General features: G+C 37.0%; 1 protein-coding gene across 8 annotated transcripts in view; it reads right to left on the bottom strand.

The window, feature by feature from the left end:
• Nucleotides 1-17,730, bottom strand: part of LOC110343870 (uncharacterized) — a 217,266-nt gene that overhangs the window by 179,440 nt on the left and 20,096 nt on the right. For 6 of the 8 annotated variants that reach the window (XR_015445980.1, XR_015445979.1, XR_015445978.1 and 3 more), the window contains exon 2: nucleotides 17,135-17,213. Coding sequence is in view for 2 of the 8 variants with exons in the window: in XM_087197640.1 (XP_087053766.1) it covers nucleotides 17,135-17,213 (79 nt within the window). In the remaining 6 variants the exon portion in view is untranslated. Of the gene's footprint in view, nucleotides 1-1,697; nucleotides 15,615-17,134; nucleotides 17,214-17,730 lie in introns of those variants that run through there. The other 2 variants (XR_002386467.2, XM_087197633.1) reach the window with 1 other exon arrangement.

Here is a 17,730-nt window from a genome sequence, read left to right as displayed (position 1 = left end):
ACACTGTAGACTCAGGTGCCCAGCCCCCAGCCAAAGGCCCTCCCAGACAACAGCTACACAGGGGGACAGGCCGCAGGCAAAGGCACACACAGATACCATCCCAAATGTGCACAGGCCACAGCCAGAACCCTGCTGGGACAACAGGGGAGCACAGGGATCCAGAAGGCCACCATTCTGAACCCAGAAATTGGCACAGTGGTGAGCAGCAGAGAAAAGGCTGGTTGGTGGCTTGCTGAGAACTGAAGACCACAGGGTGGGCAAAAAGTTGCTTCAAAAAAGGAACAGCAGGTTGCACCTGTTGAAATGAGAAGATACATAAACAAGTCTCAAAATGACTTCCAGATCACCTAAGGCAACCCCAAAGAGCAATGAGATGGAAAAATCTGATACTCAACCACCTGGACTCCCTGAACTGGCAATGAAAGAGGATCTGGAAAAAATGAAATCAGAAATAATTTCTCTGATAACAACAGAGATTATGCCTGTAGTCCAAGAAATGATTAATAACTCTACAGCAGACACAGATAAAAAAGAGAGGAACTGAGGAACATGATGGAATCCCAACATAGGAAACAAATGGAATCCATAAAACAAATGCAAACAGATATCCAGATTAAAAACTCCATTGATAGTTAACATAGCAGTATGAGCCAATGTGAGGACAGAATATCAGATATAGAAGACAAGATTGCAATTAGTGACCAGGAAAAGAAAGATTGCTTCAAAATAGTAAGGGACCATGAGAAATCAATCCAGCAGCTGCTAGAGGATGCAAAGAAGAATAACATAAGATTGATCGGAGTCAATGAAGAAACAGGAGAGAATGCAAACAACATAAAAAAAACTGTTCACAGAAGTAATGGCAGAAAACTTCCCAAGCAGGGGAAAAGAACTTGACATACAGATAAGTGAGACATATAGAACTCCTACTAGCCATGATAAAAAAAAAAAAATCTACAGAGGCATATAATAGTTAATATATCAAGAACAAGCAGTTAGAGAAAAGAAACAAATCACATACAAAGGAAAGCCCATTAGAATCACAACAGACTTCTCAACACAAACCCTCAAGTCAAGAAGAGCCTGGAGTGAAGTATTTCAAGCCCTAAAAGAAAACAACCTCCAACCCTGATTGATGTACCCTGCAAAACTATCTTTCAAAATTGATGGAGAAATAAGATACCTAAAGAAGAGCACCTGAGGAACTTCATGAATTACAAACCAGCACTCCAAAAAATTTTAAATACTATCCTAGGAAAAGACAATGAGGGTCACAATCCCAGGGAGCCCAGCAGAATGAATCCATCAGACATCATAAGAAATTAAATGCAAAGGGGAGAATCCAATAAAATACTATATCCTATAATCCTATTTAAAAGTATTTTCTTTCTGTCTAGCTCTCTGTTTTTTAAAGGAATATGCTTAAATTTTATCTAAAATTAGCAAAGTTTCTTCTTACATGGGAGATTTAACTGACATTTAAACCCCTTACTGCCTTCTTCGTGTTTGAATTCTTTCTAATAAATATAATTAGTATTTAGAAGATAGTATGATATGTTTTATTAAATACAAGACTGAAAAAAGGAAAAGTTTTAATTAAATAACAAGCAAAGAGATAGCCTCAAAAGAATACGAGTTTATTCAAGAATAAGCAGAAGCATTTGCAAATGCTGGACACGGGTTCCATAACAGATCCAGGGCATGGGGGGTGGCAAGGGGACGGGTATAATATTTTGTTCCAGTTTGGAAAGCCATTGGCAAAAGTTATGCTACAGGAAAATGTGCACACAAGCCCTTCATTTCACTTTTGTAATAGTTCTTATTGTAGGTATATGTATATGAGGGCCCTCCTACATAGATTCTCAGCTTTATTTATTTTTTGTTAGTGTTTGTTACATGTGACTCCATCTTGATCCTAACAACTTTCACTTTTTTTCTCCCAATACTGGAGATTGAACCCAGGGCCTTTACACTGAGTGACATAACCAGCCCTTTTTAATTTTTTAATTTTGAGACAGGGTCTCACTAAGTCATTAAGTTGCTCAGGCTGGGCTCCAACATGTAATTCACCTAACTTAGTTTCCCAGAGTGCTGGAATGACAGGCATGCATCACCATGCCTTGCTTTTCACTTTACTTTTTAATAAAATTTTGTGTCATGTCTTTGCAAAGTAAGAGTCTGGACTTTGAGAATCTAGAGGAAAGTTCAATAATTTAAGACACTATATTGCAGGTAAAAGTATTCAAGCTTTATTTAAATTGAGCCCAAGTTAAATATTAATTATCTATTGTTGCATGATAGACCACAACAAACTTAGGTGGTATACCATGACAATTATTTTATATAATTATGACTGTGACTTAGGTATTCAGGCAACCCACAATGAAAATAATTTGTTTCTACTCCATGGTATCTGGGGCTTTGCTGAAGTGGCCTAAATATCTAGCCCCTGGCTAGAAGGGGTCCAACGAGGCTACATATCTGGAGTCTTGCTTTTGATTCTTAGCTTAGGATCCAATAATGTGAGTTCCAGAGTTCAAAGAAGAAGCACTGCAGAGACAAGCCCCCAAAGTGTAATTGCTTATTAAGATTTTGCTTATGTCATGCTTCCTAATATCCTAATGGCCAAAGCAAAACATAAGGTCAAGCCTAGCTTCAATATAGGAAAGGCATTGTACTGGTAAGCTTTCTTGTTGCTGGGACACAACACCCCACACTCAAATCTTAAAGGAGAAGAGAGAAGTTTAATTTGGTAAACAGTTTCAGTGGATCAGTCCATGATTGGCTGACTTCAAGGCAGAAATGTCATGGTGGGAGGGCATGGCAGAGCAAAGCTGTTTAGTTCATGGAGGCTGGAAAGCAGAGGAGGGGAACAGTACTTAGAAAGCTGACAAATACAGAAAATGGTATCAGGAATGGGATTGTTGCTGTGCTTATATATGACCGACCATGTGGTTCAGAAGCTTCTGGAAATGGTTTGCAGAAAGAATTTAGAAAGGCTTGGAGATGTGGGCTAGAAAAGCCCTAGAATGCTGTAAGATGAAACTGATGGACATAGCTGATGAAACTGATGGTCATAGCTCAGTGCAAGAAGCTGGAAGCTGCAGAACAAGAGGAATGAGGATGCAGGGCCAATCCAGGAGAAAAGGCCTGTAAACTCCCTGGAAAGTCACTGATATGAGTCCAACTTGAAAAGCTGAAGAAACTAGGATCTGATGCTGCAGGTGATGGCAATAGGCAGAAAATAATCCAAACACACACACACGCACGCACACACACACACATCTCTCAAGCAGAATGGAGCTTTTTCAATTCAGACAAACTTCTTCTTTCTTCTCCTTTCATTCCATTCAGGCTACAAGCCTATTGAGTGATGACCCCCACAATCAGGTTTCCCCTAACAAATCTGCTGGCCTGAATGCCAATCATTCCTGGAAACACTCCACAGGAATATCTAGAAGTGTGCTTTATTAGATTGCTAGGCGTTTCTTAACCCAGTCAAGTTGACATGATTAACAGCCACAGGCATATACAAGGAATGTGAATCTAAGCCCTACCATTGTTGATCTTGGTAAGTTATTTCATTTCTCTGATAATAATTCTCAATTCATTTGGTTTGGGGTGCTGAGACAATAAAAATACAGCTAATGGAGAACCTAAGAAATAGTATGTGTTTGATAGATATTAATGCCCACTTATTACATTACTGTAACTGATTTTTTTTTGTTTGTTTTAAAAAAGTGTCTTGGGGCTGTGGATTCAGCTCAATGGTAAAGTGATTCCTAGTATATATGAAGCTTTGGGTTTAATCCCTAACACTATAAGAAAAAGAAATAGCTGTATAAACTTGCCTCTTCATATAACTTTATGATGTAGAGAAATTATCATCTTCACTTTACACTTGGGAAAATAATGGTCATTATTATGGTTTATATCTAGATGTCCCCCAAAAGCCTCATGCACTCTTAGATAGGGCTTCTGGGAGGTTCCTGGATCATGATTGTATGATACTTATCACTGGATTAGTCCACTGAAGGGTATATAACTGGGTATGATGTTAAGAGTTGAAGCCTGGTGGGAAGAAGTGGGTCACTGTGGGCATAGACTGGAAGGGTATATATCCTTTCTTCTTCCTTGATCTTTCTCTGTTTTCTGCCTACCACATCATGAACTGTCTCTCTTCTGCCATGTCCCTCTGCCATGCCTGCTGCCCTACCTTGGAACCAGCTGCCTATGGACTGAAACTTTTACAAACTGTAAACCAAAAAAACCTCTCCTCCTTTAACTTGTGGGTGTTGAGTATTTTGTCCCAATAAGGAAAAAGTGACAAAGCCATCTCATGCACTCAAAGGTGGAGGTTTTGGATTATGGGGGTGACATAGCTAAATGTGATGTTAGGAGGTGGGACCTGGTCCTGGTTAGAAGAGATGGATCAGTGGGGGCGTGACCTAGATGGGCTCATCTCCCTTCCCGGTTCCTCCCTTCATTCTCTGTATCTCTCTTCTGCCATGGCTTCCTACCTTGGAACCAGCAGCCTATGGACTGAAATCTTACAAACTGTAAGCCAAAGTAAATCTTTCCTCCTTTAATTTTGGGTGTTGGGCATTTTGTCCCACTGTCAAAGAAAATGACTGACAGTCATGAAGGGTCAGTATAAGAGACAAGATAGAGCTCAGTCTTAATCTTCCCAAGCTTCATACAATAGGCTTTTTTCATACACTCTTTTTCTAGATTCTCATGAACCTCTTAAGAAATATACATGGATATTCTATAAATGTTATTGCTATACTTTTACAATCTTTTCCTATGTTGATTTTCTGCCCAATAGTAAGAATGGAATTCTTGGTAGTTAATAGAACTTGATTTACTTTCTCGAGATATCAAGCACAAATCACTTAGCATTGTGTTCATTGTAGTAAAGGGCTTTTCTCTTTTTCTTTAAAACTGGTTTTACAAGTTCATTAATAAACTATGAAGAATAGTTAAGGAAAATGCTTAGAATACATCTGTTTTCTGTTTTCTTTATTATTTATTTTTAAGGTACTCTTCATTATCAGTATACAATCATTACACTTATCGTGGGGATTTCATATATATGGATAACATATTTTAATTCTTTTTTGTCCCCTCCCCCTCCCATTCCTCTCTGCTCTCTTCAACTCTTAATCACCTTCCTACTTGAAAAGGGTCTATTTCTATTGTTTTCTTCACTTTTTAAATCCTTTTCCCACTTACTTCCCTCCCTTATCATCTCTTGTTCCCCTTCCCACTTGAAAAAGATCTCTCTACTTCCTACTATCTACCCTTTATTTTGTTCCTGTTTTAAGTCTAATAATTTTCATTAAGTAGAAAAGGCCAAGGTCGTGTAAAGATGCTGGTGGAAACTTACTGTTTACATATGTCTCACATGTCACACACATGTGCAAGCATGTATTCACACACATATCAGTGGAAAGGTGTAAACATCAGATCATCAGTATAGTCATATAAAATGTTAAATCTTGTAGTAGCCTTTAGAAAGCTAACAGAGATTAAGGAGGTCTGCAAGAGCTTATATGTCAATTAGGGATCTTCAAGCTACAAAAACAAAGGCTAGCACTTCTAAATTTGAAAACTAAAAAAAAAGACTTATTGGAAAGATATGACTGAATCACAGAACCAAAGGAGTAACTGCAGAAGTATACTCAGAAATGAGTCCAAGAATGCAGGTATCAAGATCCCAGCAGGAGGAACCAATCAATGTTTTCTTCAGTCCTGTGTGCAGAAATTGGCTCTATTTTTCCTCCCTTTATACCAAGAGTCAAACTTTGGGCAAATATATTTGACTGGTTCAAGGAGGACTCTGAGAGTAAAAACTGCAAACAGTAAGTAAGAAATAATTCCCAAAAGGAACCCATGGTGTTTTAAGTGGAAGGAAGAAAATAATTTTGAGCTGCTAAAAGTTAAGTTTAAGACTAAAATGTCTTACATAGATTTAATACATTTTATAGGAGGAAACATTTGCTTCAGATAAACTCAATATATTAAGTTGTTTTAAGATTATCCCATCTAATCACTACAGAGACTTCTTCTAAAAAGTCCGTGATACATCAAGTTTGGTGTAATTTTATGATCTTCTCTTTGTATGTTACTTAAAGTTACCCGTTTTATTATTATTAAACCTGTCATTTAAAAACATAAGCAGAACAATATAGTTCATTCGAAACTGCAGCTTCTTTCATAACATAATTACATTAGGTAACACTAAGCCTTCTGCTACAATGAGATAATACAATTCCTAGGTGTTCAAAGACACATGGCAAACAATTCCTAAAAGGGGAATGTTATCTTATAGTAAAATATGCCTACCACTGAGGGTTTTGTTTTACCACTGCTAAATGCACCTTTGGAATTCTGACAGAAATGCCACTGACTGACAAATTTGCATATAACAAATTCCCAGAGAAAAATAACACTAAGAATTTTTAAAAAGTGAGTGCATTTTTAAATGTTTTTTTTTTTTTTTTTTTTTTTGATACCAGGGATTGAACTTGGGACCTTGCGCTTTCGAGGCAGGCGGTGGAACGACTGAGGTAAATCCCCGGCCCCTTAAATGAATTTTGAAAAGCATGCATGGAAATTAAAATCTGTTTTCCTTGTCTGTAATGGGCAATTCGGTAGACTTAAGTATTTGCTATTTATGAATCATTTAAAAGACAGAATAATGAGCTGAGGTTATTGATGTTTCAGGGTTTTCCCTGACTTTATTCGGGGAATAAGACCTGGATATGTGATTTCTCTAACAAACGAACAGTGTTTATCATAAGTATAGGCATGGACTCTGCATGACCTCATGGATTTTTAGACCTCATAGTACCTAGAATTAAAGAGGCCTTAGAGATTTTCCAGTCTGGGCTCCCATAGAACAGGTTTCCACATTGTCATTCCTGCCATTTATATGTCTTGTCTGAGATGGGTGCAGTCTTACTCAGACCAGCTCTAAGTCACCATGCATTACCCACATGAAGCAGGAAACTTACCAACAAAATAAACGAAAATGTAGAAACAGTTTTTAATTGTTTTACTCTGTCAGGACAGCCCCAGGTTAAAGAGGTAGGGAATATAATGATGAAAATAAGAGTTAGCCCTGTGTCATTTTGACGCCTAAATATACTCCAAGAATCTAAGAATTAGTAGGAGCTTCATATATAACTTCTTTAGACATTTCTCTACATTGGTCTTCAAAAATATGATGGATTTAGAAATCAACTAACAAATCCCTATTTCCCAGAAATCTCCTGTGTGCCATCTTGAATTAGTATTTTTCTTGAATAACAAAACACTTTTTCACAAGCAGCTGCCATATTACTTCATAGAGCTGATTACTAAAAAGTCCTCTCTTATATGGACTTGCACATTCTTTCCTAAATTACACACCTCTTTACCTTAATATAATCCACATTTAGATTTTCTTTTAAGATCATAATCTTTCCATAAACATCCCACCAATCCTAGAAATTTTCTGCTCTCTACTAAAGACAGTGGGTAACAGAATCATCCATTCAGTCAAAAGTGTTTCTTCTGATTTTGAATCAGGATCAGAATTATTTGCTATGTAAACTCATAAGCTCCATTCCAGACCTAATGAATCAGAATCTCTGGAGATAAGACCAGAGAGTCTGTATTTTAAATAAGCACTTTATAATTCTTAAATACACAGACATCTTTGAACCAGTGCCTAGAAGATAGGGATGAAAAGCTTATTTGGATTCAACGACTCAAACTCAATCTCAGAAAATCATTTCATTCATCAAGAAACAAACAAAGCCATAGTTATCTGAAATCTTTAAAATCCGGTGAAGTATTACATTTACATATACATAGATATCTAGCACTTGGCTAGTACTTGGTCTGTTGGAGGCTAATTATTCAAGGGGATTTAGTCTTCATGGAGAAAGTGCTCAGAAACAGTGAGGGATGAGTTAACACCGGGCTAGTGGAGCAGAGGCAGCACTATAAAATGCCGCTTTCATTTTACTCTAAGAATATGACCACCTCCATATAACTGACATTGAAGACAATAATAAGTAATACATATATAAAACCGTGGATTCTCATGGCTTTAAATATCACCTATATTCTGATGATTACTAAATAATCTAATTTTCTTACTTAAACTCTAGATTCTTATTCATCTGCCTGTTTGAAATCACAACTTGGATATAGACATTTCAAGCTAAATATTTCTAAAACTGAATTGCTTACTTTTCCCATACTTGCTCTTTTTGCTACATTTGCAATCTTAGTTAATTGCAAATCTATCTTTTGAATTGTTAAACCTTCAAACTTTGGAATCATTTTTAATTTCTCTTTCTCATTTTAAATCGAATTATTCAGCAAATCTTCTTGGCTACACATTCAAAATATATCCAAATCTGACCTGTTTCTATCATTTCTTTCTTTCTTTTTTTTTTTTTTTTTTTGGGTACCAGGGATCGAACTCAGGACCTTGTGCTTGTGAGGCAGGCATGGTGCCACTGAGCTGAATCCCCCAGCCCTTTCCAAAGGTATAGTAGATAATGTGAAATAGGAAGAAAAGGTCTAAAGGGGAAGGGGAGTGGAAGGGGTAGGGGAAAATAAAGAAGGGAATGGAATTAATATGAGAAAAAGAAAAAATAGAAACAAAGTCTTTGTAGGTAGGGAGAGGTGGAGGGGTTGAAGGGAGGGCAGGGGAATGAGGAAAAAATAAGAACCAAGGTGGATTATGTAAAGGTGCAAATTTCCAATGATGAATGTCATTATATTGTATACCTCAAATGTACCAATAAAATTAATTTTTTAAAAAATCATTTCTACCACTACACCTGATCTGAGCCACTATCTTCTCTTGTCTGGATTACTGCAATAGCCTCTTAACTGGTTTCTTTGGTTGTATCCTGGCTTCCCTCTAATCTATTCTCAACTCCCAAACCTATAGTAATGCACTTAAAATTATGCTCAATGATATCACTCAACTGCTCTAATTTCTCCAATACCTCATCTTACTCAGAGTAAAAAATGAAGGTCTTATAATGGTCTTCCGGTCCCACTCTTCTGCACCCAGGTCATTCTGCCCTAGCCAGCCAGGCTCTGCATTCCCAAATGTGCCATCGTTCTCCTGATTTAGGGATTTTACACAGGTTTTTCCCAGATAATCTCATCACTTACTCTTTTACTTCCTTTAAATTTAAAAATTCACTTCTCAGTGAGTAGCCCTCTGATCAACTTATTTAAAATTTACCCAGTGCCCCTAGAACTACTTAACTGTCTTTCTTGACTTTTTTTCAGTTGTATGTTATTGCCTTTTAATATACTCTATAATTTACTTTTTCATTTTTATTTATTATCTGCCTTCCTCAATAGGAATATAAACTCATCAAAGCAGTAACTGTTTTCCTGCCTTTATTCCTTCATTCCTTTTTTTCTTTTGTCCTTCTTGATTTCCTTCTTTCTTTCTCCACTACTGTATTTTCAGTAGCTGGAATAGTTCCTGGAACAAGGTAAGTTTTCAAATATTTTTTCAAGTGAATCAATTAAGGAGTAAAGAAGCACAACTTGCTCCAAGGTCCTGATAGAACAGGTCACTTAACCTTACATTATCTGTATCTTCATTTGTAAAATGAGACTCTTGATCCTTATTAAGATCTCTTCCATGCTCTGACATTAAAGTCATGATCACAGATCCACAAGTAGGGAAAGAAGCCTCCATGAAGCTCAGTCTCTCTATTTGAAGACTGTCATAAACCAAGCTAGAGTGGCTCTGAAGAAGGCATCCCCTCTAAGTCCTTGTGGTAAAGGCTGAATTTTAATGTAACTTGCTGTTGAGGTGGATCTGAAGTTGCACTATCCTCTCTCAGAATCATAAATAAAGTCTGTCTGATGGCTTTGTCCTTATTTCTTTTTGGTACTTTGGGCAAACCATGCAGTGTTCACTGCTTCCACTCAGCATGATTTTGTAAATTCTAGGCACACTACAGAGTTTAAAGGGATGAAATATCTAAGTAAAATGAGACTTCTGGTGGGCACACGTTTTAGAGAGTACTGGTATGATGGAGCATTTTTAGACAAAAATAGTCTATGTCAAAGAAACTGGCTTATAAATCTGCTTCTATTGTATGATTAATCCTTATGCCTCAGTTTTCTCATTTGTGAAATATGGATTTGGCATTTCTCACAAGGATTTCATAAGATAACAAACATAAACATCCTTTAAGTTTATACATAACCTCCACGTTTCATCTTTTTAAAACACTAACCACATGTTAAGTGCCAAAAATGGCAAAGAATTAAATGTGATCTTTATAAAACTATGTGATGCAGTCCTAGAGGTTCCCAATATACCTAACAGGGTATGACATGAATACTGGGAGATATCCCAAGGAAGAGGCTGTTGATAGAGTGGAAAAGTAAAGGATATGCAATCACTAGGTTGAATCATCGTCATGAGTTCAATATGGATATTTACAGATCATCATTGGGATCAGGCAGAACCTGACATTCTGAGTGGGTGGTAAGAGAATATCTTCTTCTGAAAGGTGAATTTATCAAAGACAGAATCACTTCCAACTTAAAAACTGGATATTTTACAAGTTGTACAGCTCATCTGCTTAAAAGGCCCTAGCATCTGGTACATGCAGAGATGGAGTGTGGTTGCCATGAGAGCACAGTAGATGTTCTAAATACCGCACTTATAACAGCAATCAGGACAGACTGCAATCAGAATACTTTTCTCTGGCTCCATAGATACTAACAAAATCCATGTTTCCTTTTTCCAGGGCCCAGTTCAGATATCAGTGCAGATCAAACAAAGCACAACTTCCCATTGGCACTAAATTTGACTCGGTGGAGTCTGTATGGGGATCCTGGCAGACAAGAGATTCATTTTTTTCTAAGCTGTACCAAGTCCCTGGAAACGAATCTAATCATAATATAGTGTGCCAAGAAGGGCAGTGAGAAATTCTCAGAGAGGGGCAAAAAAGAAGATACAAGAATAATCATAATAAAATCTTTAGGTGAAAAAGTCATATTGGATTAAACTTTATATGCCCTACAGCTACAATTACTCAGTGCTTAAGTAAGTCCCTGTAAAAAAAAAAAAAGACAACTTAATACACGTGTCAATTAATAAAAGGATGAATGCTTAGTCAGGGCCAGATACATCTCAGTAATTATATTCATTTGGTTGTAGTCAGCATTTAGAATCATTTGGGAATGGATCACCACTGCATGGAGACACAACTGTTATTTCTGAATGCTAACCACATGGTACAGCCGCTGAGATGAAGCGCCATTCAGAACAAGGAAATGTGTACTCTATGTTATGCCTAGTCTGATTTGGGCAAGGTCACACACACAGGTTCTACAAAGAAAGCATTATTTTCATTGTCAGGGAAACACAACCTACTCTTAGAAGACAAGTGCCTTATCAATACAGCAATTGAAAAACAACTGAAGTGGCTTTAAGGCTATGTAAACATGAGGAGACTCTTTAACAGAAATGCCCTCTTTTTTCTCTGCCAAATCTTCTTTCAACCTTTACAGTCATCAAAACTTTCCTGCTTCATGTTGCTGATTCTGATCCTTTCAATGATCAGAAAGCTCTTCAGCATTTATAGGGAGGAACTCCTCTCATATGATACAGTCAGGGAATTCAATATCCAGGCCCTACAATAGTCTAGTAAGTGGGAAGGTATGTTTCTATTATACCACATAAATTTTCCAACAAATTTCCAACAATAATAATACATCATTACATATTATATAATAACTGTATAAACTCATAAAATAACTCATAAAATACTTTAGAATAATGATGTGTTTCAGTTTTATTAGTGCTCACAGAAATAAAACAAATGTACCAAAGCACTGGTGAACAGAGCAGTATGTTTAATAGATTCCTGATAAACACAATAACATCTTTTCCCCAAAACTATTTGGTATGTAAATAGCTCTTTGTGACCCTAGACATTTTCTTTTTTTCTTTCTTTTTTTTTTTGGTACCAGGGCTCTAACTTGGGTCCTTGTGCTTGTGTAGCAGGCGACGAAACCACTGAGCTAAATCCCCGGCCCAAGACATTTTCTATCAACATATTTACCAAGATTGGTTCTACTTAGTTTTGCAGATCAAACAAGTTCAAATGTGACATACTTTTGTAAATATTTGACTGACTTTTATTAATTTATGCTTCATGTTTTTTCTCATAACAGTCTCCATTGTATATTTTCATTTGAGATTTTTCTACACTCCAAAATTTTATTTCATGTGGCAATTTCCTCTTCTCAATGGTTACTTTAAGGCTATGTACAAGGAGTTCTCCAAAATCTACCAACTATCTGGTACTTACTGGCTACATTTTACATGGCAAAAATAAACAATATGTTATTAAGCAAGTAAAGAAAATGTTCCTGTAAAAAATATCATTGTGCATCCAATACCTCTTAACCTACTCAATTCTGTCCATGTGGGGTTTTTGGGGGGCGGGGTGGATTCCTCAAAAAATTGAAAGTGGATTGCATAGTATTGAAATAGTTTGACAATTAATTACTGTAGATCCAACTACTGATTGACAGTGAATAATTCACTTTAACAGATCTACTTGTTTGTTGACTAAGGTACTATCGAGTAATAGCAATGATGTCAACAAGTCTTTTTCTTTGGCATGGAAATATTTCCAAATCCTAACCAAGGGTTCAATGTAGGAGAAAGCCCATGTATTTCCAATGCTTACTGTTTAAAGTATAATTATACGAAATATTTAACTGAGCTTCTACCCTACAATTCTAACGTTAAACAAAATTCTTATTATCACTTTGAAGACACAGGTTAGTTATTGGAAAAGGACATTCATATGCAGTTTGACTCTTCTCCACATTGGAGTAATTTCCAAGCACTATAGCTGGACTCAAGGGATTCTGAATATAGTGATGAATTGCTGCAAACCTTCCAAGAAATACAAAACCATATGTCTCAGGGACTGGGTTGGAGGCTGCAGCTATAGATAAGGATGTGGGAAGGGAATGCTACTACTTCTAAAGCCAACTGTGTAAGCTTATGAATTGAAATTCATTGCTTATGTGGATGAAGATGGAATGCATTTTTCCCATGCTGTTTAGGGAGGAATTTGTCATCATGGTAGGAAATTGGGTATTAAACTTTGTAAGTTCTTTTCTAATGATTAAAGAGCTGAATGTCCAGATTCTTACAATTTTCAAACTAGGAGTGCAAATTTATTTATGGATTCTATAATCTGGATGTCTACAATAAGATATTCTCAGAAGCTTAACACAAATCAGAAAGAGCCAAAATACAGAAATGAAACTAATGAGAATTAAAATACAATGGATGACATTAGCCAGCTGTAGAAGTTCCATATTAAAGAGACCTGGGTTTGCCCTAGAGATTCAAATACAATCAAGGAATCAAATGTAAATAAAAAACATGAAACTTAATCAAATAAATCCATTTATTATATATGAAAATGGTGTGATGTGTTTATAAAAGCACAATAATTCACACTAAGGCTAGAAAACAGGGAAACAAAATAAAATGTTTTTAAAAAAGTATTCAACATTATGCAAGAAAATAGATTACATCTAGTTCAGCCAAGGTGAATTCCAGCAATGATTAAGAATAGCTCTCCAAGCTTTCTCTTGAACTTTATACAATCTCCAGAATGTTATAAAAAAAAATACAAAGAATAGAGAGAATAGACATCTATAATTAATTGGTTTTAAGAAACAGATATAATCCTAGATAATCTGAGTGCCCCTAATCCAAACAGTTGGAAGGCTTTAGACCAGGACTGAGGTTTCCTGGAAGAAGCACTACCAGTGAACTGCATCATCAACCTATGTCTGAGAGATCTGGCCTTCCCTACAGATTTTAGACTTGCCTAGTGAGTTCCCCAAATCAAATAAACCAGTTCTTAAAATAAATCCGATAGAATAATTGCTATGGCTCTGTTTTTCTGCTTTAACAATAATACATTCCCACACAATTTTTCTCAGAGAAATAATGGAGAGTATATTATCAGAAGAGGGAATACCCAGGAGCAGTAACATATGTCTGTACTCCCAGTGACTCAGGAAGCTGAGGCAGAAAGATCACAAGTACAATGCCAGCTTGGGAAAACAAGTGAAACTGTGTCTCAAAATTTAAAAAAAAAAATTGAAAGGGCTAGGGATGCAGGTCAATGCAAGTTGCTGGGGTTCAATACCCAGGACTGGGATGGGGAAGGCATTAATGAAAGAACAAGGCAGAGTAGGATCAAGCAAACAAGGGGCTTGATATAAAAGAAATAAAGGGAATCCTAGGATGATGATAACTGACTAAAAATTCTTAGAATAACATATCTGGGAACCATTTTCAGTAAGCTGTCTAACATTCACAAAATAAACAGAAATGGATGTTTATAAAGTAAAAATTATTAACATGTATCAGATTAGTGCAGATTAGTAGCTTGAGAAGAAGACAAAAGCCAGACAGACTTAAAAGTAATATTGACAGAAGTTCTTAGTGACTAAGACAAGATACACAGTTAGCAGGCAGTTTATTGGCAGAACCACAAAAGTCTGTCAGTAGTTCACTGTGAGCTCAGGAAGCAAGCACTCCAGCAACACTATTCCAGGGCCTCACGTGTGCTGTAATTGTGCTTTTGCCTGAGATTATTATCATTTTATATTTTGAAGAAAAGAATCTACTCTCCATTACAAAGGAAAGGTAAGGAAAGACTGACAAATGAATGCTCTGTGATTTGCTATGTTAGAGGAAAAAAACGTTTCTGAACAGAACTGAAGAAATGGTCTGGGTAACATGCCAAGAAGGAAAAAATTTCTTAGAGGCAAGAATTAAAAGCTGTGTTTATACAAAAATTTCTTTTAGTAGATGGAAAGAAATTCAGTACTACTAAAGTTGTGCTGTGTAGAATGCAGCCCCAGTCCCAGAGTGACAACTTTGCTATCAGTTTATAAAATAAAATCACGTCATTTAGATAATCAGATCATGTTTCTTTTGTTTAGCTTTTTTGCTTTTTCTTTTTTTGGTACCGGAGATCGAACTCAAGTCCTGGCACTTGCGCAGCAGGCAGCAAAACCACTGAGCTAAATCCCAGGCACACATCATGTTTTACTCAGCTGGGTTAAAGACTACATTTAAAGTAGCTCTAGGTATGAATTGTGCTCTGGGGAAAAGAATGCTGTCTGAGGTTCTAGGGATGAGTCAAAAAAAGTGGAATTAAGCAAAGAATTACACACAGTAAATACTTTTATATCTCAGATAAACAGCTGAAGTTTCATTTAGCCAAGTCATAGATACAGAAGTAGATGAACAGGCAGTCAACAGTAAGTTCAGTTTCCCAGGGTCATTGAGTAGTGGCTTTAAAGGCCTCAAGAGGCTTCAAGATTATCTTCTTTCACACTATCAAGTGAGGATTCCAAGGAAAGTTGGAGATACAATGATGTCTTAGCCCATTTTCTGTTGCTATAATTTAATATCACTGACTCAGTAATTTATAAAGAATAAATGTTTGTTTAGCTCACAGTTCTAAAAGCTGAGAAGTCCAAGGATGAAGGCCTGGCATCTGGTGAAGGCCTTCTTGCTGCATCGTGCCATGGTGAGAAGAATCACATGGTAAGACAGTGTGTCAGCATAAGTCGCTCTCCATTTTCTTCTTCCTCTCCTTCTCCTCCCCCTCCTTCTGCTCATCTTCCTCCTCCTTTTTCTTCTTCTCCTTCTCCTTCTCTTTCTCCCTGTCCCTCCCCCTCCTCTTCCTTTCCTCTTTCCCCTTCCCCCTTGTTTCAAAACCGCTTTTTCTGCTGTGGGAGCCTCACTCATAATCTTATCTACTTCTAATTACTTTCCATAGGCCACACCACCAAAACCCACCAATTTGTAAAGTGGAAGGAGATTAACAGATGAGTGGAGGGAAAGAGAATGAAGAAAGAAATTAAGAAGTATTACGTATATATACCAACTCTACACAAGGAATGTAAACATTTTATACTGCACACATGAAGTAATAAAAAATATAACAATGCGGATTAAGTTTGTAGCATAAAACGTGTGTGACACTTTCAAACCATAGCAAATGCCTTATTATTTACTGCATTTGTCTTTAAGTAAAGGAAGCAAACATTTATTATGCATATAGGAATAAATACTATAGTATCATAAATTAGGTAGACTGAGATAACAGACATATAGTACCTTAGGAACTTATCAACAAGAAAGGAAAAATTGAGCCTGTAAAAACAGGGCATGAGAATGCTAGCAAATCTTGATCAGCTAGCTTCTTGGAGAAGAGCCAACAATTCCAATGACCCAAAACCAAAGGATATGCAGCTTAAAACTGAGCAATTAAGGGTCCCCACTAATCAAGAGGAAACAACACTAAGAATCTATCTCATATTGACTCTAACTCTCTTCCTAGCAAGCTGCTTGCCAGGAACAAAAATTCACAGGGAGGAGGCTTGTACTAGCTAAATAGGGAGTTAGAGTCACACTCAAGTGAATTGCAATCTACGGAGTACCTCAACCCCATTAAGTAAAATAATGCAAATTCAATCATCTGTATTAATATTGTAGGCAGCAGGTGTTATGGTTTAGTGTCCTCCCAACACTGCATGTATTTGGAAAGTGACTGGATCATAAGAGTATGGTAGCTGGAATGTGATATAAGGATGTGAGCCTGGTTGGAGGTGGGCCACTGGCCACTGGGGATGTGATCTGGAAGGACAGATCTTCCTCTCTGACTCTCCCTTGTCCCTTGTCCCTTCTCCTTTCTCCTTTCTCCCTCTGCCGCCCCCCTTCCTGCTTGCCATGGGACAAGCAGCTTCCCTCTTCCCAGGCTCTGCCATCATGCCATTTCTGCCTTGGGGCAAGCTGACTGGAATGAAGCCTTGAGCCCCAAAAGACCTCTCCTCCTTTAAATTGTGGGTATCAGATATTTTGTCCCAGTGATGAACAAAGTAACTAAGATAGGGGAAAGAAATGTCCTGCTACCAAAGGCTTATATGCCCTAGGAGCTTGACAGGACCATGCCAATTACAAATCAGGAAAAATAGTTCTAGAAGACTCTGTCTCTAGGCGGTGCTAATAAAACTGCTTTGACCTCCTTACCTGATAACAACACTGTCAGGGAACTGTGGTCACCCTCGCCCAGCAGGAGAATAACGTATTTTACTCCACATCGGAGGACCTGGGGATGAACAAAGTAAGGAAAACAAGATCATTAAGCACAACTGAAACATGTCTGTCACTATGTAAAAAGAAATGATGCTTGAGTCCCATTTCAAAGCTATTATATAGACTGAGAATCTATAGAACCCTTGTCTGTGAGGAATCAGTATTTAATGAGTAGGGTTTTGGGAGTTCTATGTGATACATTTCTAAAAAGCCTAAAAAATCTCTTTTTACAGATCTTCCATTATCCTTTGAAAAAGCTTGTAGGGAAATAAAAGTAGATTTCTCAAGATTCATCAAGAAAAGCTACAAATCAAAAAAGAAATTTCAAACAGATATGTTTTTAATGAACTGACTGAAGGTGTTTTATTTTCTTGATTGGTATTCTATCAAGTAGCAGTTTTCCAAATCTGACTGCTATTGTTCTACTTTTCTTTGGTAAGAAAAGATTTAAAGTGCCTGAAAGAAAGCTAAAGAGTACTAAACATACTCTTTCATCAATCCAATCCATCTACTTTCTGCTTTAGTGCACA

The sequence above is a fragment of the Heterocephalus glaber genome, unplaced genomic scaffold, assembly GCF_053883595.1.
Source record: "Heterocephalus glaber isolate CG9 unplaced genomic scaffold, H.glaber_assembly_v1.0 deba00000347, whole genome shotgun sequence".
NCBI classification, from domain to species: domain Eukaryota; kingdom Metazoa; phylum Chordata; class Mammalia; order Rodentia; family Bathyergidae; genus Heterocephalus; species Heterocephalus glaber.
This window is presented reverse-complemented; position numbering and strand designations above follow the sequence as displayed.